This window comes from Monodon monoceros, unplaced genomic scaffold, assembly GCF_005190385.1.
Source record: "Monodon monoceros isolate NGI ecotype Baffin Bay Population unplaced genomic scaffold, NGI_Narwhal_1 Super_Scaffold_12, whole genome shotgun sequence".
NCBI classification, from domain to species: Eukaryota; Metazoa; Chordata; class Mammalia; order Artiodactyla; family Monodontidae; genus Monodon; species Monodon monoceros.
Window position 1 is genome coordinate 9,539,246 of NW_021703768.1, and position 23,820 is coordinate 9,563,065.

General features: G+C 47.1%; 1 protein-coding gene across 2 annotated transcripts; it reads right to left on the bottom strand.

Moving 5' to 3' along the window:
• Window positions 1-261: 261 nt before the first annotated feature.
• Window positions 262-23,422, bottom strand: CMBL (carboxymethylenebutenolidase homolog). 2 transcript variants are annotated; one of them, XM_029217147.1, is made up of 6 exons: window positions 23,181-23,422; window positions 10,812-11,045; window positions 8,665-8,772; window positions 4,995-5,137; window positions 2,365-2,456; window positions 262-1,172 (listed from the first exon to the last, which is right to left on the bottom strand). In XM_029217147.1, the coding sequence occupies exons 2-6, from the start codon at window positions 11,024-11,026 to the stop codon at window positions 993-995; spliced, it is 738 nt and encodes a 245-aa protein (XP_029072980.1). In that variant the 5' UTR covers window positions 11,027-11,045; window positions 23,181-23,422; the 3' UTR covers window positions 262-992. The 2 variants fall into 2 exon arrangements, with proteins under 2 accessions (XP_029072980.1, XP_029072981.1); XM_029217148.1 differs by lacking the exon at window positions 23,181-23,422 and adding an exon at window positions 11,156-11,387.
• Window positions 23,423-23,820: the final 398 nt, after the last annotated feature.

The following is a 23,820-nucleotide window of genomic DNA, read 5'->3' on the forward strand; positions in this document are numbered from 1 at the left end:
CTGCAGACCAGCGGGAAGGATGGCTGCCTGCTCTGGTCGCGAGCACTTGGCCGGGTAGAGAGGTCCTCTGGGCCGGGACGGAGAATGACGACCACTGGGCTGTCACGTGGGGGGTGACGGGGTTAACTGAGCATCAGCAGGATGCAGCTACAGCACGTGAAGTGGCCTGACCGGTGCAGACACGCACGCCCCATGCAGTTCCCACCCGCCACCCATGGTTACTGAAGGCTTGACCTGTGAGGGCTACTGAGGAGCTGGGCCTTCGATTTGATGTGATTTTTATTAATTTAAGTGTAAAAATTGAAACTTTACCCTTGACACCACCCTTCTGGTTGAACACAGGAGAGATTTGTGATGCCACCCCAGCCCCAGGGACCCGAAAACGTCACTGTCTGAAACACCACTGCCTAGCAGGGAGCTGGATGGCAACTCTCATCCATCGTTTTTTATTAGCTTTTAGAAAAAGCCACAAATTCAAAAACTCAAAAATTAAGTCTTTAGCTTGATATGATTAGGTCAGTCATTAAAACCTTATTTTAATCTCAAAATTTCTCATAGTGCAGTATATGAACATGACAAATTCATCTGTATTAAGACAGAGATAAAAGTCCAATTAAGGTGGGCTTTACCTGAGTTTACATTTCAGGCTCTTCACGGTTTTGCCATATTATTCGTTTTAGAGGATGTGCTCAATTCAAGGCCCGAAGGCCATGCCTGATCTGTGAGCTGGTCCCTGGATAGCTCTAGGTTTTTACTAATAGTTAGGACATTACTCTACCGGTCCTGACCTGTTGTTAAAATTTTTCTTTATGCACATGTTAAAGGTTAAAGTATTTCATACATTAACTTGTCCTACTGAATTTGTGTTTCAGATGAATTTCAGGATTCCTTCATTCATCTTCTGTAAAGTGAAAATGAATCAAATGATCTAAGCATTTCAAAGCAAATTTCTGGATGCGAGCTATTTTGAGAAAGTTTGCCCTTGGCCTTGGCTACACGTACTTGTTCAGCCACTCGAGCAAGCTCCTTCTCGCCTCATCGATATAGGGCTTGTCTTCAGGCGAACAGTCTTCTCTCTTGCGATGCACGAACCCGTGCGTTTGCCCAGAAAACGTTTTAATTTGATATTCCACTTTGCAGTTTTCTTTCAACTTCTGAGTCAGCAAAGAGACCTGGTTGGCAGAAGATTTCATGATGATAGGACTTTAACCCTCTAGCAATATTTTCCATTCTCCAAATCTTCCCTGAATGCTTATCAAAGAGCTTTAACATCTGTGCTTTAAATTAAGTTCCATAGCTATCATGAATTTTTCACTTTTAATTTTATAATCGGCACAGTCCGCACCTCTGGCAAAGGAGAGAATTCAGAGTGATATAAAAATGATACATCAGGGGACTTCCCTGGTGGTGCAGTGGTTAAGACTCCGCACTCCCAATGCAGGGGGCCCAGGTTCGATCCCTGGTCAGGGAACTAGATCTCACATGCGTGCTGCAATTAAGGAGCCCACGTGCCGCAACTAAGACCCGGTGCAACCAAATAAATAAAAATAAAATAAATACTTTTTTTAAAGATACATCAATTATTTGAAATTGTATTAATATATTTATATATTATTCAATATATACTTCAGTCTATTTGCATATACCATATTCAATGTATTCAATATACAATTCATAGATTCAAGTATAAGTTGTTTAAAACATATCAATAAAATGTATCAGTTATGAATAACAACAGTAATTTCTAAACAACTGCTTTTGAACCACAGTTTCCATCTGCCTTTTCCTTATCAACATACTGGATTTAACATAGCTGTGTCTTCACTACATATATAAAATAGTTAACCAACAAGGACCTACTGTATAGCACAGGGAACTATACTCCATATTTTGTAATAACCTATAAGGGAAAAGAATCTGAAAAAATATATACATATACATATATATGTATATATATATATATTTTTTTATGTATAACCGAATCACTGTGGCGTACACCTGAAACTAACATGACATGGTAAATCAACTATACTTCAATAAAAAAATTTTAATTAAAAAAAACAAACAGCTGTGTCTTTAAGGACAGAGATCTTATGATAACTCATGGGTTCCACACGGAGGGGGCACGGGCAGGGAAGTAACCAGCCATCCAGCCATGGCAGGAGCACTTAGGGGGTTACAGACCCCCTCAAAGTCCCTGACAAAACACACCTTTAAACTCAAAGTCCCCGATAAAACACACCTTTAAAACTTTAATGTTGAAACATATTTGGAGGAACAAATGAATCCTTCGGGATGTTTTCCCCAAAATGTCAAGTCCTGCTATTAAACACAGAGATGAGAAGAGTTAAGATGCCAACTTACCTGCTCCAGAGGAATCACAGCATCGTTTTCAGCAAAAATGAACAACGTGGGGTTCTTTAATTTGTACACGTCTTCAGAGTCTTTGATGATGCCTGGAGAATGGGGGCGGGACAGGGACACAGGGTATGACTCCCGTACATGTGCCACAGAAAACGATGTGAGTTAGATTTTTCAAAGGAAAACATGTGCTTTAGGGGTTTTGTGTCTCTTCTTTTTAGCAATTCCACAAAAGTGGCCTGTTCTATAAAACTGGGCTCAAAGAGAAGGTTACTGAGTCTGAGCTCCCTTCTCTCTACCTCACTCACCAGGAATCAGGCCATTAAATGACGGCTGTAGACCTGGCCGGCTGCTTGGCAGGTAAAGATACGGAGCAGCCTGAAAAATGCTCCCTCTTGGGACGTGTCTTCATTTACCAAGAGGTGATAACTTTCTAATCTGGACCATCTGACCACCGCTGTTCTGGAAGTTTCTCACGGTTTACTCAAGCCCCAAGGTTCTGACGTCAGTGTTTGATGGGGTATTTGTGCTCAGAGGAGACCACGTGTGTGAAGTCCCTGGGCACGGCAGCGGGTCCCAGCAGGTCATTCATAATAATTAGTTTTCATCCTTCTAAAGTGCCTTCAGAATTTTAGAGATCATTTAGTCAAAAGCATGTTGGACTTCGGGGATTCAGACAACTTTGAGTGTGCCCACTCCTATAGGAAAATAAGTAAAAGTTTCAGACTTCACTGTCATTCTGAGATGAGAGGAGTTCTAAAGAAAAGATTATTCTGGGCTTCCCTGGTGGCGCAGTGGTTGGGAGTCCGCCTGCCAATGCAGGGGACACGGGTTCGCTCCCTGGTCCGGGAAAATCCCACATGCCGTGGAGCAGCTAAGCCCATGCACCACAGCTACTGAGCCTGCGCTCTAGAGCCCACAAGCCACAACTACTGAGCCCGCATGCCACAACTACTGAGCCCACGCACCACAACTACTGAAGCCAGTGCGCCTAGAGCCCGTGCTGCGCAGCAAGAGAAGCCACCGCAAAGAGAAGCCCGCGCACCGCAAGGAAGAGTAGCCCCCGCTCGCTGCAACTAGAGAAAGCCCGCGCTCAGCAACGAAGATGCAACGCAGCCAAAACTAAATAAATAAAATAAATAAATTTATTTAAAAAAAGAAAAGATTATTCTGGCACTTGTCAAAGACGGTAAGGAAGATTTTATTTGAGGAGACCACGGCAACAAGGGTTTGCAGTGAGGGAGGGACACCAGACTCAACCCCAAATGCGAGGACAAGTGGGATTTTCCACCACGGAGCAGGATGGGGGCCAGTGGATGGAAAATGACTAAGGAATCATCGGGCTACGGGGATTCTGGCCAGACAGTATTTGACAAAGCCTTTGCTGAAGGCAGGCCAGGTGACAAGGCATGGAGGGGGCGGGTGGACAGGAGGAATTTGATCACATATCAAGGATGGGGAGTTCTCGCTAAACTGACCCAGTGGGCCAAGGAGAGAGCCCAAGGTCGGGACATACTCAGAAAGAGGACTCACAGCGGAGCCTGACTCAAGGGTGGTCATAGAGAATCCCAGTCAGTACGGAGGAGAAAAAATTGTTTTCCATTTCCTGTTGGCAGTATAGCAAAGCCAAGTAAGCCGGAGAGCCTCCCCTTAGCTGTAACTCCTCTCTAGAATGCAGGGAGCCACGGGCAAGAGGGCCACGCTTTCCGCCCTATTCTGTGAAGGCCACGTTAGGTGGCTGCACAGCGCTTTGAGGCCCCTGGGCTCCAAGTCCCGCCCGGCTCCGCAGTCGCGCACTGCGCAGAGGCGGCCACGAGGGGGCGCCGGCGAGCAGTCCACTCCGGAGCGCCTTGTGCTAATTCACACAAAGGCGCCACGAGGCATTGTGCACAGCGGCAACCGGCAGCTTGCTGCTGCCTTTGAGTAAGTAAACCGGTAAAGGGCTTTTTTTTAATGCTAAAAGTAAGTGAAAATACCGCAGTGAGGAACCATTAAGCCAAATAAGAATCATTAGTATAACTGTTGGATATACTATCATGAAAGAAAGCCAAGGTCGGATGTTTCCATATCCTCACTTAGTAACAATTTCTATACACAGATATAATGTTCTTATGTCATTGGTGTGATACATTTGGTTTGTTTGCATGAAATGTTTATGTTGCTATTTTAGAGTCGGTTTTCCCTTTCCCTGTTTTCATATATATACACATATATGCATGTGTATATATAGTGTGTGTGTGTGTGCAGGACTGCATGCATGCGTGAGTAGGTGAGAATTAGTCATATCTTGGAAAAATCTTTTCACAGCTATTGCTCATAAAAATATTGCTTGATATTAACCATTATCACAGGAAGAAAGTTATCCCCTTCATCCTAGGTTAAGAAATTGAGACCTCGGATTAGGGGATTTCCCCAAAGGCACACGGTCAGGACCCAGGTTCCCTCTGGTTAGATATTACATACTTCCGCCTCTACCGTCAGATTTTTAAAACCAATTCCTTAAGATAGGCCATCTCTGCTCCACTGGGGTTTGTGTTACACCAGAACCCTCAGTTTGGGAAGAGGCTCGTGGCCTTTGTCACTCAACCCCTCCTCCAGTTTTCATTGTGTAAAAATGCACAAGGCAGGTTTACCGTAGATGGACACCCCTGCCCTGAATTCTGGGTATTTCGTCATCATGTGATGGACAGCAACTCCACCCCAGCAGAATCCCACGACGCCAATCTTCTTGGCATGACAACGTTGTTTCAGATACTTCAAGACCGCATCAACTTCTCTAGAATGAAAGAAAAGTTATTCAAGGGGAATTCCCTGGTGGTCCAGTGGTTAGGACTCTGCGCTTTCACTGCCGGAGCCCGGGTTCAATCCCTGGTGGGGGAGCTAAGATCCAGCAAGCTTCTGGCACAGCCAAAATAAAAACAAACGAGGTATTTTGTGGCCCTTTGAAAGTACACTGGGCAGCAAGCACTAGTGGTAACAGGGCTTTCTCAGCAGCTGTTCCTTGAGGTTCTGAGATCCCTACTTTCAGAGCTCCATCCTCACCACCTCCTACCGGGTGACGAGTAACAAGTGACATCTCTCCCCCGCAAGTCTCCCTGCCAAGCCCAGCCTCTTCCAACCACCTGACAGGGTGGCACAAATCAGACCATCTTGAGCAACAGCCTTCCACAGCCTCAGGAGAGATCAAGGCCCAAGGCCACAGCGCGGCTCCAGGGCTTGATCCCAAGATCCGGCCCCAGGGAGCTCCTTCATCTCCTCTCTCTCAGCAAGGCGCAGCCTCAACCAGGAGGCAGCTCCCCAGCTGTGTGACTCAGCACATTCCATCCCCCTGCCCGACACCCTAACTCTGCATCGACACCCTAACTCTGCATCGCCTGTTTCCTCCCATGCCCAAAGAACACAGTAGTATTTGGAAAGCCACGAGGAAGAGGCAAGCCCGAGGGGACGGGGAACAGTGGCTCTGGCCTTGCAAATGGTTCGTTTGCAAATTGGTTGTCTGGAACTCATACAGCTTCTGCAACTAGAAGCATGATGCCAAAATAGAGGTAGTGCTGCAAGGCCGGCCCGGAAAGTTCTGCTGGATCTGATAAGGAAGAAACGCTGTCTGTTTGCACTTAAGAAAAAAAAAAAAAAGGAAAAAGCAATTCTATTGCACGTTCTTTTTCTTTTAATCGTAAGATATCTTTGAACACATTTAAACATATGTATCATACCATTCTGTGTGCAAGTAGTTATTTTCATAATGTTAGAAGAGCTGTAATTAGGTAATTCTGCAAAATAAAATGGAATAAGGAATAGTTTTTGTCATTTTGTTTTTCAGTTTTTCTCAAATGCTTTGATCTTAAGAATAACTGCCTTAACTGGAGGGGACAAGAAGGAAGAGGGCATTTCTATAAACGTTCTTTCACTGACTCAAGTGAACTATCTATCTTCCTTTTGTTGCCGAGTATATATTCCCCACTTTCCTGGGAACACCAGAACTTAGCTTTGGATGAACCTCCCTTCCCCATGCTCGGTCCATATACTTCGGGGGGCTCAGTTCCAGGAGGGGAGTATGTGGCTCTGGCCTGGCCAATCGCAGCATAGCAATCTCTAGCCACAACGATTGGTTCAAGGATGGACTTGTGACCCAGTCATAACCATCAGGACAAAACGAGAATTTTGCTGGCTTGCTGGGAAAGGAGCCAAGGGGAGGCTGGAGCTGCTGCAGCCATCTTGCCACCCAGAGGCAAATGCTGCCTGACAATGGAGCCAGCGTCAGACAAGGGTGCTGCGGGATGCTGGGAGGTCGCATCCTGGGGATGCCTTCTGAGCTATAGACCAACCTCTACTTGAAGCCAGAAATTACCTCTTTTCAGTGCTATAAGCCAATAAATTCCATGACTCCTTAAGCAGTAACCATTCAAGATGGGTTTTCTTTCAAACAAAAGATATTTGACTAGACACAAGGACTTTAGTCTAATTTCCAAGTTAGTGTCTCCATTTTATGTCTCATTTTGATTTAAAATGTGTGGCTCTCCTTATCCCCTGTGGAGAGGTACCTCTGGGCTGCTCTAATGCCCTCCAGAAAGGATCACCCTGATTTGCACTCACAGATAGAACGCAGCCCCACAAGGCTTTTCCTCAAAACGTCCTAACTATTCCCCTCCACGCAAAGCTGAATTTCATATTCACATCACAGGCTCTCTGGGTCTCTCGTGTTTCTACTTGTATTTTACTCGTAACTTCTTGCTTCATTTTGTTTTTCCTGGGCTTGCAGCCTGAGTCCCTGGGAGGGAGGCCTGGAAATGGATAAAGGTGTGGGAAGTTGGGTCCTCAGTGATCTCAGAGACCACCCTGGGGAAGGCAAGGGAGGAAGCAGGGCAGAGGGAGAAGCTGGGCTGTGATGTGGTCTCCACAAAAGCCTCAACCGGGGAACTTGGAGCCGGGCCTCCACAGCCCTGTGGTGAGACTCCCCAGGGTGGGACTTAAGACAAGGCGCTTCGCACCTCCAGCCACCGGCAAGACCCCGAGGTTCCTCCTTGCTGACAGCCCGGCAAGCTGGGAGCCCCCAGGGCAGCCTGCAGCGTCTCCCTGGTCTGACGGACTGTGCAGAGAGCCGAGGGAGACCCTGGCCAGAGCTGCAGAGCACAGCTGCTTGGCACAGGCCCGCAGAGAGAGGGTGGCCAGAGAGCAGGAGAGTCTGGCCCCGGGGAGTATGCGGAGGGAGGTGAGGCCCCTGAGGGCCGTGGACACAGGTCTGCCCGGGGTCCGCCGGCTCAGGAGCTGGACGGGCCAGCAGACCTGGCGTCAGCTCTGGAGCAGCAGAGGCTTCCAGGGACCAAGTGGCCACAGGCAGAGTTAGCAGCAGCTGCCCCAACCTGGGTTTGGGGGACAGCTTATCAAACATGAGGCTCCCGTGCGTGACGGGAGGACGTCCGACGATGGGAGAGGACAGCGTTCGGGAGGATGCCTGGTCACGGTGAGCCGGGGGCTAGGGCTGGGGGACCCCTTTGCCCTGGGCTCAGGTCCTCCTGTTCAGGAGGAGCTTGGCACTAGAGAACATCCCTGCCTCTTTCCCCGCTCCATCCTTATTCCTCCAGACCACGAAGAGGGGATCTGAGTGGCAGCTGAGCCCTCTGGTCCTTGCTTCTGGACTGAGTGGAGCCAATTTAATAAAAGGCTGCAATCCTGGGGGATCCACCCCCCTTTTCTTCCCACAGTTCCCTGGACCCTGGCAAGACCGCGGTCCTGGTCTGGTGGGTCTGGTCTAAAGACCCAGTTTCCCCGAGGCAGGGGGTGGGAGGGTAGCATTTTGGGGGGAGGGGATGGCACTTGGGGCCTCAGTTTCCAATCAGCAGAGTGGAAGTGGGGCTGACGTGTTCTCTGATCTCTCTTCTCTGCCTGTTGTTTCAACTTGTTCTGCAACCAGAGGGGAAGGAGGGAGTGTTGATCTATGGACCCCTATAGCCCAACTGTCAAGGAAAATGGGACCCCCAGGTACTTCAAGGAAGCTGTCTCAGCATCGGTGCCACAAAGCATTTCCCAGAGAGGAAAGCAAGTGAACTTATTGGGCAGCAGGGTACTTGTTGGTTTCTAACCAACCCTCCGCTGCAAAGACTGTGCTAAACGAAATCTGTTTCCTTTACGCCTCAGGAAGGACTCTGCGAGCTGTGGCCTCTGAGGTCGTACACGGTGGGAGGGCAGGCAGGTGGGTGGGTGACCGAGGAAGCCGGACCCTCCTCTCCCTCCTGCCTCTTGCTCCTGGGGCCCTGGGGCGCCACCAAGACAGCCACGCTGGCTGGTAACGTACTTGGGACTTACTTATCGATCCTTCTGGCATCTCTTGTCTTCAACCACTCCGGGAAGGTGGACCAGTCTCCTGAGGGGTGCCATGGCTCCTGTCCTACAAAGAAGTCTGGAACAATGGTTCTGTAAGATAGGGACATTCATCCTGCTTAGTTTCAGAGCTGTTGGGACTCCATATTTGCTTCTGTTCATTAAGAACTTGTCACATTGGCGGTTCTGGACCACAGGAGAAGAAAGGTAGTGGTCACAAGGGCCAGCTGTGATCGCAGCAAAGAGGCCAACTGGCTCCAGGCCAGAGCATCTCAGATTTCACAACCGAAGGTGCAGGGCCTCTGGCAGCCGGCTGAGAGCCCAGCCCGTCTGAAAGGCCGAGGCCTCGGTCGTGCACACTCCCCGCTAGCTGTGACGCCCAGGACAAGGGTTCCCAGGCGGCGAGGGCCTGGGCGGGCGGACACAGGCTCCCCCCCTGCCCCTGAGGAGTCGCACCTCTCAGCTGGCCTTTCGCATTAGCCTCAGGCCAGAGGGCACACCTGGTGAGCGGCCCAGTCACCATGACCAAGCAATTTCCCAACCTCCGCCCAGGATGCCAACAGGGCACAATGTCCTGCCCCGAAGGTTTGGTCTCATGCAGGCTCTAAAAGGGGCCGCGGAGCAGACAAGCCAGCTTGCGGGGTCCATGTCAACCTTCCTTCCGCATCAACCCCGGGGTGGGGCAACGCGGCCCCCGCCAGAGAGCCGGTTCCGGAAGTAAAGGTCACGGCCATGGATGGAGGAACACAACCTCTCCTGCAGGGGTGGAAGGGACACTGAAATCTGGGTCAGAAGAATCTAAGTTCAGGTCCCTGTACTGCCCCGTTCTGCCCTGAAACCTTAACAAGTCACTTAATCACTTTTAGCCTCTTTTTCTTGATCTAACAGAGCCGTGCACCCTCAGAGGATTATTCTGAAGGCAAAATACTTAGATAAAGGTGAGAGGCTTTGTAAGTCACAGGCATCTTTACTCATTTTTATGTTCCATCTCCAGCTAATGGACCCACCCAAGACAACAGAAGCCACCATCCCATCCAATCTCCTCTCTGCAGCGGGTGACCTGGGGCAACTGAGACCTCTGCCTTCATGCCCCGGTTTCCTAACCATCAAAATGGGAACAGTGACAGCCCCGCCTTGTCCGGGTTGTTGGAAGGATGACGGGCAATCACCCCGGGAACGCCCTAGGGCCCCGGTCTGGCGGAGCCAGAAAGCAATCAGGGCTGGCTATTGTTTTCATTACTGGTATTGCCCTTGGAAAGTTAAGTTGCCTCATCCACAAGAAGAAACGTGAGGGCATGAAAAAGGGAAAAATCAAGTGGACGTCCTCTTTTCAGTCAACAGGAAACTGCATCACATGGCAGTGGGGGTGCTTCCTTTCAATGGGTTTCTCTTTGTAGGAAAACGAGATGGGTGCACGCTTTGGTTTTCAGCTCCTCTTTCTAAGAAAACAAAGGGAATTGGGGTGCACCACACTCAGGGCTCGCTGAGTGAAGCTGGGCTGGCAGGGATGGTCCCTCCTCTCTCTCCTCCGTGCTTTACTGAAGCTGCTGCCAACAGCACAGCGGTGCGGGGCAAGCAGGTGACAGCAGTCACCAAAGGTGGCCATGGTCACACAATGTGACAGAGGTAGCCTTTGGGAGCTGAGGTCTCACTCTGCCAGTTCTGGAAGCCAGTCTAACTCACATCAGGCCATGACAGTTCGTGTTCAGACCAGGATAACTACGTGTGCCCTGTGCGTGAAAGCTGACCCCAGGCGGAGATGCTTCAAGGGCCAAGTAATGGATCCATTTCAGAGCTGGCGCGTTCTGCCCTAGGGGTCCTGTACCAGTGTCTGCGCAGCGCCTCACATCGGGAAATAACTCTCCCAGCGTCCAACAAGTCTACAGGGCTAGCCATCCTAGGAGGACCTGAAGCCCTGACATTGGGTTGGGAGCAGTTGGCTTCCACTGGACACTGGCTGTCGTATGTGACAGTCTCCATTTACCTGCACCCCAGTGAGATAAGAAAATACATAATGTACATCAGAATATACTCAGGGTTTTTTGGTTTCATTTCCTTTGAAGGGAACAAAATACAGAAATTTACATGAATTTAAGCAAACAAAAAAAAAAGGAGAAGAATTTTATACGTACGTGTATCCATTTCCTGCAATCATGTCCGCCATGTACCTGGTATTGGACAACTGCCAGCCGAATATATCTTGAATGACAATCACAGCTTTGCCAGCGTCAACGGGGGATTCGGTGAGATAAGCCTTGATGTGCTCAACTTGAACTTCACGCCCCAACCCTCCGTACTCTATTCTATGGCCAATGTCACATGGACAAGGGTGAACTTCGTTAGCCATTGGAGATGTTTAAGTCAGGCTACAGAGAGACACATGCATTACACTGAGTGGGGCACATCCAAAGATTATAAACAATGAGAAAACTAAAATCAAGAGTACAGGAAAAAAATTAATTTTAACTATACTTACAGTGTATTCATGCAAGAAATCAATGATAACTTCTGGTTCTGGGTGATAAGATTAAGCTAAGAAGAATCCATTCCCAGGCTTCCCTGCTGGTGCAGTGGTTGAGAGTCCACCTGCCGATGCAGGGGACACGGGTTCGTGCCCCGGTCCGGGAGGATCCCACATGCCGCGGAGCGGCTGGGCCCGTGAGCCATGGCCGCTGAGCCTGCGCGTCCGGAGCCTGTGCTCCGCAACGGGAGAGGCCACAACAGTGAGAGGCCCGCGTACCACAAAAAAAAAAAAAAAAAAAAAAAGAATCCATTCCCATTATAAACAGTAGAAATACCAGAGTGAATGCAACTAACAAATAAAAGTTAAAATGGTGGAGCTCAGAGGGAGAAGGAAGCAACCTCCATCCCCGGGTGAGAGAGGAAACTGGAGGTCAGGGTCAGGGTGGCAGGAGCAGATGTGAAGGAGCCAGGATGCTGGGGACAGGGCCAGACCCAGAGACAGGCCCTCACCTAACCAGTGCTTAGGACTCTGTGTCCAGTGAGGCCTTGGGACCCCTTGAGACAGGGATTTGTAACTGAGACTTTCCCACACAAGGTCTGAGCCCTCAAAGATTCATATTTAGCAGACAAAATTCAGAACAAACAACAAAAGAAAAACAACAAAAGAACAAACAAGAAAAGAAAAAACAAAAAACAAAAGAAAGCCTAGGAATATGGTAAGGAAGCCCAGGAAAGGGAAAAAGAAACAATAAAAAATAAAATAATAAAATAAAACTGGAAAATAAATGAATGTAAAGTCTTCAGCAACAACAACACAAAAACCAATCCCCCAAATTTGCACCATCCTTTTGAAGTAGGAATACCTAGGCTGAGAAATTGACGGAACAGTGGACCCTGGGCAGTGAAATCCCTGGGCACCTGGCAGAAACAAATGCAAGACTTTCACAATCCAGGCCGAAAAATGCTTCCCACTGAAGAGGTGCTTACTACAAATAGCTTCACAGGAGGAAGTGCTCCAAATAAACACTCATCAGGAAGACTGATGGTGGGAATGGGGGTAGAAATGAGGAAGAGACCCAAACACACTTGACCAAACAAACAGCAGGAAAGGAGAAGAAAAAGAACAGTAAACCTATCAACCATAAAGCAAAAAATAATGTGGGCTGAAATAAATCCAAACAAGTGTAAATATATTAAATTCACTGTTTGAGACAGATTCTCTAATTAAATTTTTGTTTTTAATTCAAAGAGGTTTCCTTGGAAAGGAAAAACTAGGAAGCCTGAACCCAAAGATAGAGAGCTCTTCAATAGCAATCAGAGAATATACAGTCTTTTCAAGCAGACGTGAACAGCTACCAAACTGCCCACATATTAACCCACAAGTCAACAAAAATTTTATATAAAACATGTTATATTAGCACAATGAAGAAATGATAATAAACATCCAAAAGGTTTAGAACCGAATTACAATGAAAACACTCTGTCGCAAAAAGTTGAAGCAATACACTGGTACTTAGAGAAATATTGATACCCTAGATTCCAGTCAGAGAGAAAAACACTTTCCCCTACCCTCTTAGGTTCAGCAGCTGGGGGCCTGTGAATTTAACCGACAAAAGTCAGATTAACAGGAGAAAAAGCATACACGTTATTAATATTTTTAATTTTTAGCACACAGTGGTTTTGCAGAAAAGAAGTGAAAACCCAAGAAGCAGTTAGACACATGGTTTATACAGCATTTTAACAAAGGGTGATAAATTGTGGAGGCATGACTGGGAAATATATGGGGAATCTGGTGATAAGAGTTGCTCCCCTCATAGGGGAGAGGGAATTTATGCCCTAATTTTAGGCAGAAAGGGGGAGGGAGAAAAACTCTTTTTGCATCTGCTGTTTCCTAATTGCCTTCAGCTCAAAATAATCAATACGCCAAAGTGCCATATTTGAGGAGGGTATCCTTTGATCCTCTTCAGTTGCATGTATTAGACAAAAGGGAAGACTGGAAATAAGTTAAGCATTCAATTCAAGAAGTGAGGGGAAAAATTAGAATAAACCCAAAAGGAGAAAATAATGAGATGAACATAAACAATGGAGAAACAGAAAGTGATTAAAATCTGATTTTCGAAGTTATAAAATAGGTATATCTCCAGCAAACCCGATCAATAAAAAGGAAAGAATGATAAAGACACATAACAACAACAGCATAACAACATGTGGAATGAAAAAGGTGACATAAGTACAGATTTTTCCCTTTAAAAAAATCACCAAAAAATTAGTATAAACAACTTTACGCTAATAAATTTAGAAACAGAAAAAACTGACAAATATGCAGAATGAGAGGAAAAAATTCCTAACTTCAAAAATATAAAAGAAAAAAAAAGGTGATGAGACAGCTCGAGATTAAAAGAGATTAAAGAGAAATGAAATCAAATGCACCATGTGAATCTTGACTACATCCTGGTTCCAAGTTAAGAACCGCTATAAGAGACACTTGGGGAACAAGTGAGGAAGAAAATGTGGATGATAGTGCATATTACGAATTAATACTAATTTTCTACGGTGTGGTAATAGAAGCTCTATAGGAGAATGTTCTTATTTTTAAAATATGTGTGCTCAAGCGGGGGATGGAGTATCGGCATCTGCAATCGACCCTCAAATCATTATAAAACACACATGCACAGACATACGCACAGAAATATAAAGCAATTATGGCAAATTGCAAACAACTGTTGAATCTAGGTGCTCACAAGTGTTCACTTTCTTCCGGTTTTTGAGGAACAACAAGGAACAGTGTAGTTGGAACAGAAATATCAGGGAGAGAGCGTGGTGGGGAACACTGCTTTTCCCAGAATCCTCCAGCGGCTTCCATCTCACACCGAAAAAGCCAAATTCTTGCCACGAGAATGGTAATGGTGAAAAGAGCGAGAAAGGTCAGGGTCTAGATAGATTTTTCAGGTGCAGCCAATTGGTTCTGCTGACAGATGGCATGGGTAGGCTATTTAACAGAAAGGAGTCAGTGGTGACTAGGTCTTTTGCTTGAGCAACTGGAAAAGGATGGAATGTCTAAATGAAAGGGGAGAGTGCCGAAAGAGCAGGTTTGAGGAGACCAGGACTTCAGGCTGTGGCATAAGCAGTTTGAAATGTCTATGAGACATGCACATTCCTGTCCAGCGGCCAGCTGGATAACAACGCACAAGTTCAGGGCAGGGGTCCAAGCTGAGGATATGCATTTCAGAGTGATCGGCATACACGGTGGAACCTCATTATCGGCAGATTCTGTATTCATGAATTTGCCTACTTGCTAAATTTATTCGTAACTCCAAAATCAATTCTTGCTGGGCTTTTTGCGTCATCCACAAATCTGTGTAGAGCCACAAAAAATCTGAGTCACTGAGATGCACGTTCCCAGTCAAGGTCGAACAAGGCTGTGCTCTGTCTTCCTGTTTCAGCTCTCACGCTGTAAACAAGTGTCCTTCTCATGGTCTATTTAGTGCCACACGTTTGGTAATTTTGTGCTTTTCGTTGGTGATTTCATGGGCAGCGCTAAAGTGCCGTCTAGGGATCGAAATGCAAGAAGGCTGTGATGTGCCTTAAATACGTGTTAGACAAGCTTTGTTCAGGTGTGAGTCACACTGCTGTTGGCCATGAGTCAATGTTAATGAATCAACAATATGTAGTAAATATATATTGTGTTTCTTCATACAGAAACACAAACAAAACAAGGTTAAATATTGATGAGTTGATGGAAACGTGACCAGAGGCTCGTAGGAACCGACTACATTTCCCTGTGGTCCACTAGCAGCTAGTTCAGCGTTCACAGCAACTTTACCGAACATAACTTCTGTGAATAATGAGAATCAGCTGAACACAGTATTTACAACCTTGAGAGTGAATCACATCATTCAGGGAATAACAATAAAGAAGAATGCATAAGACGGAGCCCTGGGGTCCTTCAGTACTTAAGCCTTCCTTTGGGGAGGTAAAAAGGGACTAGTGACTGTGTCTGAGAAGGATGGGCCAGTGAGAGAGGAGGAAACCCCAGGTGTGGTGTCCAGGAGCCAAGCCAAGGAAGGGCTTCAAGGACAGGAGAGTGGGGCTTCCCTGGTGGCACAGTGGTTGAGAGTCCGCCTGCCGATACAGGGTACACGGGTTCGTGCCCCGGTCCGGGAAGATCCCACATGCTGCGGAGCGGCTGGGCCCGTGAGCCATGGCCGCTGAGCCTGTGCGTCTGGAGCCTGTGCTCTGCAATGGGAGAGGCCACAACACTGAGAGGCCCGCGTACAGCAAAAAAAAAGAACGGGAGAGTGTAAGCATAACGGAATCACTTTGCTGTACACCTGACACTAACACAACATTGTAAATCCACTATACTTAAAAATGAAAAACCGTGTATGCACCAAAAATAATTAATTAATTTTTATAAAAAAGAAAGAAGGAAAGGGAGGGTGTAGACCATGCAACATTCTGCAGGAAGACCCGAGGGTGCAGACAGGGTTGCCCACCAGGCTCTGCTCGGTGGAAGTCAGGCTGAGGGCGTCCAGAACAGGTTTGCAGGAGCGGAGAGGGCGGGACTGCCGGGGCCTGAGACAGAAGAGAGACGGGGAGACAGGAAATACAGAAAGCTCTCTCTAGACTGTCACCAGTCCTAAAAAAGAGAGTGAGCAAAAGATGCAGGGAAGATGTGGAAACAAGTCTTTTTTTTTCTTTTTCTTCATGGAAGAAATGTCAGCATATTGGCTTGTGGATGAGAATGTACCACGGAGAGGGAACCAGTGGTCTCTGGAGAGAGGGGTGAGGACAGCACAGCAGAGGAGGCACTGGGCAGGTCCTCCCACAGCCCTGGGAGAGAAGGCAGAGGGTGAGGACACAGACACAGGTGGGTGGGCGCTGCCAGGAGGGAGGTTGTGGATGCTCCCACCTGCCTCTGTTTGCTCAGAGAACTAAGAAGCAGAGTCAACAGATCAGGGTAGAAGAAGGAAGAGATTGGAGGGGAGAATAGAAGTGGAAAATGAGGGCACGGAACATAGGCAGGGTCAGCGAGGCTGTGTCCCCCAGCCAGGTCCAGCTGCAGGGCACAGGCAGGGAGAGGCCGGCAGAACAGACGGGGCTCTGCCGGGTCATGACAGGGGCAGGAAGGCTCTGTGACTCCTCAGGAGGTGGGATGGACACCAAGCAACCCAGGTGAGAAAACAAAGCCCTGTGAGTCACTGCCTACCACACACAGAGATCCTGTCAGCCTCCTTTAAAGGTGCGAATCCCATTATGGGGGCCCCACACTCATGACCTCATCTAAACCTAACTGCCTCCCAAAGGCCCCGCCTCCCAATACCATCTTCAACATGTAAATTTGGGGGACACAATTCAGTCCATAGCAGTAGCCAACTGTAAAAAACACTTATAAGAAAATTGGGGAAAACTGAACTGACTGGATATTTGATGATACTGAGAATCATTTTAATGGGGGGGGAGGGAAGGAGGAATAATGTTATAACAGTGCTGGGTTTTTTTTAACGAGTCCTTATCTTTTATAGCTACGTGCTGATGTGTGTACTGGGACTTTCCCAGTAGGCTGTGGAGATTGTGGGAGAGTGTCTAAGTACTGACAGTACTGGAATTGGGTGGTTCAGGAGTGTCCATTGTACTAGTCTCTCAACTTTCTTTTTCTTTTTAAATTTATTTATTTTATTTATTTATTTTTGGCTGTGTTGGGTCTTCATTGCTGCACGCAGGCTTTCTCCAGTTGCGGCGAGTGGGGGCTACTCTTCGTTGCGGTGCATGGCTTCTTACTGTGGTGGCTTCTCTTGCTGTGGAGCATGGGCTCTAGGCGCACGGGCTTCAGTAGTTGCAGCATGCAGGCTCAGTAGTTGTGGCTCACGGGCTCTATAGCGCAGGCTCAGTAGTTGTGGCACACGGGCTTAGCTGCTCCGCGGCATGTGGGATCTTCCCGGATCAGGGATTGAACCCGTGTCCCCTGCGTTGGCAGGTGGATTCTCAACCACTGTGCCACCAGGGAAGCCCCTCTCGACTTTCATACATGCTTGAGATTTCCCACAACAAAAAGCTTTCAAACTTTTATTAAATTTTAAACACTGTAAGATAAAAGTCTCCGTAAAAAAGTGAGAAAACAAGATACAGACTAAAAGAAGAAATTATTTTCAAAGCAGAGGCCGTAGCATCCAGATAAAATATATGAAGAATTCTTAGAAATTAACAAAACAAAGACAGCCCCAATAGAAAATGCTCCAAAGATATGAGGCAATTTACAAAAGGATACACCTGAATGGCCCGTAAACATGTGAAGAGATACTCAACCTCACTGGTATTTAAGGAAATTATAACAAGAACAACAACAAGATACCATTTTACCTCTTGCAGATTGGCAATGAGTCTATTAACACCAAGAGATGGTGCCCAAGTAGGGAAACGGAAGGGAGTGTAAACTGATACACACTCTGGGAAGCAGTTCAGCAAAGGCAATGAGGAACACACCCTGCAACCCAGAAATCCCCCCACTGGTGTATTCCCTAGAGAATTTCACACTCGTGTGTGTGTGTGTGTGTGTGTGTGTGTGTGCATGTGTGTGTACACACAGACACATGCAGTGGGTATGCAAGGCTGTTCTTGCCACCAAAATGTGGCAATAATTGCAAGCAATATAACGACCATCAGGAGAATGAGATACGTTGCCATTTATTCATTGTCGTGGGTTGAACTGCATCCCCCAAAAAAGATACTGTTCAAGTCCTAACCCACAGAACCTGTGAACGTGACCTTATTTGGAAATAGGGACTTTGCAGAGGAATCAGGTTAAGACAAGGCCATCCTGATGAAGGTAGATGCTAATCTAATTAATGGCTGGTGTCCTTAGAAAAAGAGAGAGAAATCTGGATACAGACACAGACACACATGGAGGGACAGCCATGGAAGACACAGGCAGAGTTTGGAGGGGATGCATCTACAAACCAAGGAACACCACGAATTGCCAGCAACCACCAGAAGCCGAGAGAGAGACAAGGAAAAACTCTCCTCTGCAGGTTTCAGGAAGAGCACAGCCCTGCCAACATCTTCATTTCAGATTTCGGGCCTCCAGACAGTGAGAGAATAAATTTCTGCTGTCTTAAGTCACCCAGTTTGCGGTAATGTGTTACAGCTAATACACTCCTAAAAAGAACATTACATAGCAGTTCAATGAGCAAACTCCATATATATTTATCAATACAGTAAATCTCAAAAACATAATGCTATATAGAAAGACAATGAAAGAAATGAGATTAGTTATTTGTAGTGAGGTGGATGGACCTAGAGTCTGTCATACAGAGTGAAGTAAGTCAGGAAGAGAAAAACAAATACCGTATGCTAACACACATATATGGAATCTAAAAAAAAAATTAAAAAAAAAAAAGTGGTTCTGAAGAACCTAGGAGCAGGACAGGAATAAAGACACAGACATAGAGAATGGACTTGAGGACACAGGGAGGGGGAAGGGTAAGCTGGGACAAAGTGAGAGAGTGGCATGGACTTATATATACTACCATATGTAAAATAGATAGCTAGTGGGAAGCAGCCGCATAGCACAGGGAGATCAGCTCGGTGATTTGTGACCATCTAGAGGGGTGGGATAGGGAGAGTGGGAGGGAGACACAAGAGGGAGGAGGTATGGGGATATAAGTATACGTATAGCTGATTCACTTTGTTATACAGCAGAAACTAACACAACAATGTAAAGCAATTATACTCCAATAAAGATGTTAAAAAAAAGAAAGAGACAATGGTTTTTTGATGCTAAGTTAATACTAAAACCCCTGAATAATACATATTTTTAAATTAATTAATTTTATTTATTTTTGGCTGTGTTGGGTCTTTGTTGCTGCGTGCCAGCTATCTCTAGTTGCGGCGAGCAGAGGCTGCTCTTCGTTGCAGTGCACGGGCTTCTCATTGCGGTGGCTTCTCTTGTTGCAGAGCACGGGCTCTAGGCGCACGGGCTTCAGTAGTTGTGGCACGCAGGCTCGGTAGTTGTGGCTCACAGGCTCAGCAGTTGTGGCTCACGGACTCTAGAGCACAGGCTCAGTAGTTGTAGCGCACGGGCTTAGTTGCCCCGCGGCATGTGGGATCTTCCCGGACCAGGGCTCGAACCCGTGTCCCCTGCATTGGCAGGCAGATTCTTAACCACTGTGCCACCAGGGAAGCCCAGGACAAAATGTTAATATCTTTTTTTTAAAATAAATCTGCGTCATGTGACTATAGGTGGCTATTACATTATATCCTGTACTTTCCAGAATGTTCTAAATGCTCATAACTAGAAATGGCTAAATTTTAAGGAAAGAGAAATTAAGAGCTAGTCATTTGATCAAAGAAAAATTTGACGGTATTTTTCATAGTTTTGTTTCCATAAACTACATTATAGAACTATTATAAGAGAAGTCAGAACAATCCAGTATCAATAGCAGTAAACTTTATGTCCCACTGCACATTACTTGTTGAGAACTTATTCCTCAGGCTGATTTCTTACCTGGCTGTCCTATGAGGATGCGAGACCACAGAAAATAAGCAGTCTTGGATCTGAATCTTTTTATTTACCTTCGATTGCTATCCACTTTCCAAAAGGAATGTTTACAGCTAAGACAGCCACTCTCTGAACTGATCCTGAAAGGCCTTTCTCCCACAGAAAGGGGTGCTGGCTGGGAAGGCCTGGATGTGCCACACATGAAGGCTGGACTCCTGCCAGACACTTCACGGGGCACAGCAGCCAAGCCCAGCCAGTGTGTCCCGGGTCAAGGCCACAGTGGGCAGGGCAGACAGTCTCTCTGTGGGCAAGAGCCTTGGGAAACATACCCTTGACACTCTACTGATTGTACTATATGTAAACCTTCTGTATATGTATTTCAAGATTTGGGCTCTTTTCCCTCCCAAATGACACATTTGTTAAAACACAATTTTCAGAAAAAAAGTAAAACTATGACTCCTATACAGTTACCAAAATGAATTCACATTAAGGATTGTATTTTACTCATATGATAGGAGGAAATAAGGCAGATGTTACCACGGGTCCTAAGGAAAAAAGAAAAGGCCACTAATTTATATGGAGTAGAGGGATGTTGAGATGAATTATAAATGGAGACAAAACCAATTTTTCCACAGTAGGGGAGGAAGCCAATTAATTCTCCACCAGACAGGACAGAATTTACAAACCTATCAGTTACCCCCAACTTTCACAGAGCTGCAAAACAGCTCAAATACAATGAACAGGGCTAGAATCAGACAGCCCGGAAGGGTGGGCTATAGTTGATGGGTACTTTTCCATTGAAACACAGAGTTTCTTCTATGACATTATAAGGTCACAGTGAGGGATAAGGTTTCCTCCTGTAAGGGGATGGGACTGTGGGTCTGACATGTATGGTGGGGTCCTCATAAAATGTACCAAGAAGCGTTTTTCTGTATCATGTCAGGTGGACTTGGCAACACACTCCAGCCACCCTGAGATCAGATCTGTGGTTTCCACCAGTAACGCCTCCAGAAGTCAGAGTTCTCTTTATGACACGAGGGATGGCCAGGACATGCTCCAGCAGGGGAGACCCTGATGGGCACATTCTCTGTCAGTGCCACCCAGGATGCAGTACTAAAGTACATGATTCCCCCATAACACCCATGCAAGATCCCACATAATTGTGAATGACTGCGAGACCCGTCCCCTACAGACTGACTTCTCTGGCCCCTTGACAAAGATTCTCTCCTTGACCGAACTCTAGTCAGGATCCTCTGAACTCTCTTCTCAACTAGGCTCTGGCTTTTGGGCTTTGTCCAGTTTTAGTAAGAATCCTGCTAGGTCGGTTTAGCAGAATCCCCCAGCCTCCTATCTGATTCGCTCCCTCATCCTCCATCATCCCCCAGGTGATGTCCCATCACCCTGGCTTGTCTTCTGCAAGAATCCTGTTAGGTCAGCTTAGCTGGAATCCCTTTATTTCCATCCACTGACCCCCTACTCTGCCCCTTGGCTAGAAACTCCCACTTTTCCTTATATTCAGAGTTGAGCCCAATGTCTCTCTCCTACTGCAAGATCCCCCTGGAGTGGTCCCTAACCCCTATCACGATGGTCCTGAATAAGGTCTGCCTTACCGTTTTTTAACAAGTGTCACGAATGAATGATATTTTCTTTGACACCCTCCAGTCCTCCTTCACACAGCAAATGCCTCCACAAAATTGTAAGTCAAAACCTATGGGGATCACTGGTGCATGTTTGACCTGCAAATTCCAAGGGGCTGCTGTGTCCTCCCCCCTTTCCTAAAATGTACCATCCGGAGGCATTCTTTTACTCCAAACAAATTTGTGTTTCTTGACTTCTTTTTCTGAACCAGTTATAAGATCTGCCTCGTTCCCTCTTTAATGAATAAAATAGAATCTTTAACACACGTTCGTTTTTCTATCTGTATTAGTCATGATTTTGCCTTTTGCTGAAAAGTATCTTTTAACTGTATAATTGAACGTTCCCCTTTTCTCACTGGAGGGCAGAAGGCGAGAAATGGGTGGTCAAGTATGGTTGAGCTAGTGTGGTTTCCTGCTTTTACCCCCCAGGATTTAAATAACTCAGAAGTCACACTTCCCAAAGCAATGAAGATCTCCAAAAGAAACAGGGAAGCAGATTTCGATAAGTGAAGGGGATTGGTGTTGATGGGAATGCAACAAGCAAAGAAGTCTAGGAATAAAATGCTGGTGACCTCAGAGATTTAGAAACGGAAACACCTGAAAGGGCATCGAAAACAACTACAGGAAAAAAAACAAAACAAAACAAAACAACTACAGGACCTCTAAGGTGGCTGCAGGGGAAGGCTGGGGGTTTCCTTTACTGGGTAAACACTGTAACTTGCATGGCAATTGATCTTCCATCTTGCAGCAGGGAAGGCAGGGCCCTCCTTATCCTTAGATGGTTCTGTGAACATCAACTCCTCCAATTATTTTTATTTTTCAGTAATCATGGTTGTGTTTTCCAAAGGGTACACGGTCTTGACAGCATTAATTAGAAAACTAGATGGGATGAAGCTAGATTGGCCTGTGAACTGCCAATCATGTGGCTGCCTCTGGCCTTTTCTTGGACTGTTGTGAGGCCTGGATGGCATTCCCCCAGATACCCACAGGGCTCACTTCTGACCACCTTACTTTAAATGGGCTTTGAAAACAACAGGTGGCATGTCCATCAGCAAGTAGCCCTAAATCGCAGTGCTCAGCGTCAGCAAGGCCTGGGACAGGCCACCGCTTCACCTCCTGACCCACATGGCCGAGTGGGAACGGTACAGTCTCTCCTGGCAACACGGACCCAGCATACAGGACGCTACACGCCTAGACCAAACCCTCCTCTCTCTCTCTCTTTTTTTTTTTTTTTGCGGTACGCGGGCCTCTCACTGTTGTGGCCTCTCCCGTTGCGGAGCACAGGCTCCAGACGCGCAGGCTCAGCGGCCATGGCTCACGCGCCCGGCCGCTCCGCGGCATGTGGGATCTTCCCGGACCGGGGCACGAACCCGCGTCCCCTGTATCGGCAGGCGGACTCTCAACCACTGCGCCACCAGGGAAGCCCAAGACCCGCCTCTCTTAACACCCATCCTTAACAAAGGCTGCAAAATGTGGAGAATGAGCTGGACGCAGATACGCTCATTTTCCCCCCATACTTTTATGTCAGTAGTAAGAACTATACGACCAAAATGTTCAACTGTAGGAAAACGGTTACAAAGAGTATTTAATGGCACGGAGGAAAGGATCAAGACATAGTGCTAAATGGAAAAAAAGGAATACAAGTTTATATACAGTATGATTTCAACTGTCTATTCAAAATGTATGGCTAAACAATACAGGAAAATATGCCAAAGTAGGATGGCGGTGTTGCTTTTCTGCAGTGACAATGTACTGCTTTGATAAAAGCTGGTGTTGAAAATGGACTTTAATAGGTTCATTACCTGTGCACATGGCAAAGACCTCCTTTGCCTCAAGCAAACGCATGCGCAAGTTAGAGCAGAGCGGACCTGCAGCGCGATCCTGGGCTAGCGAAGCGCACGTACCTCGTCCAACTGCCTGAAGGACGCTGTCCTTACGCGCGGAGGACGCTGGACCGAAGCGGGCAACGCCGCAGCCCCGCGGGACACAGGGGAGACGGTCAGGGGCAAGCCGAGGGGGAGGTGCCTCCTTCAGGGACGGAAGTGGACGCGGTGACGGAGGGCGGTGGGATCCCGGTGGACCAGTGGCTGTCCTGGATTCCCGGCCTCCGGGGAAGGCTGGAGCCGGAGGGAGGGGCAGGGAGGGGAGGTTGGGAGGAAGGGTGAAGGAGGGGAGGAGGGAGACGGAGGGAGGGGAGGGAGAGAGGGAGGGGGGAGGAGAGGGGAAGGTAGACGACGAGGGCGGGAGGGAGACCGGGAGGAGGAAGACGGTCCGCCTATGAAATTTACATGTGCGCCTGTCTCCTGAGACCTGTGACTTCTTTACTGTAAATCAAAATTAGGCTATTTTAAACAGTAGATGACTACATATTCATACTTGACCTCCCTCCCTCCGCCGCCACTCCATATTTTGTCTGGTCACCTAACATTGTGATAACCAATTCAATTGGCTACAGAGAAGGGTTAAGAAAGAAAACCGGAAGAAATGTTGATTAGGAAAATAAGTGACAGAGGGAAAAGTAGCAGCAGCTTCTTGACGCCACAA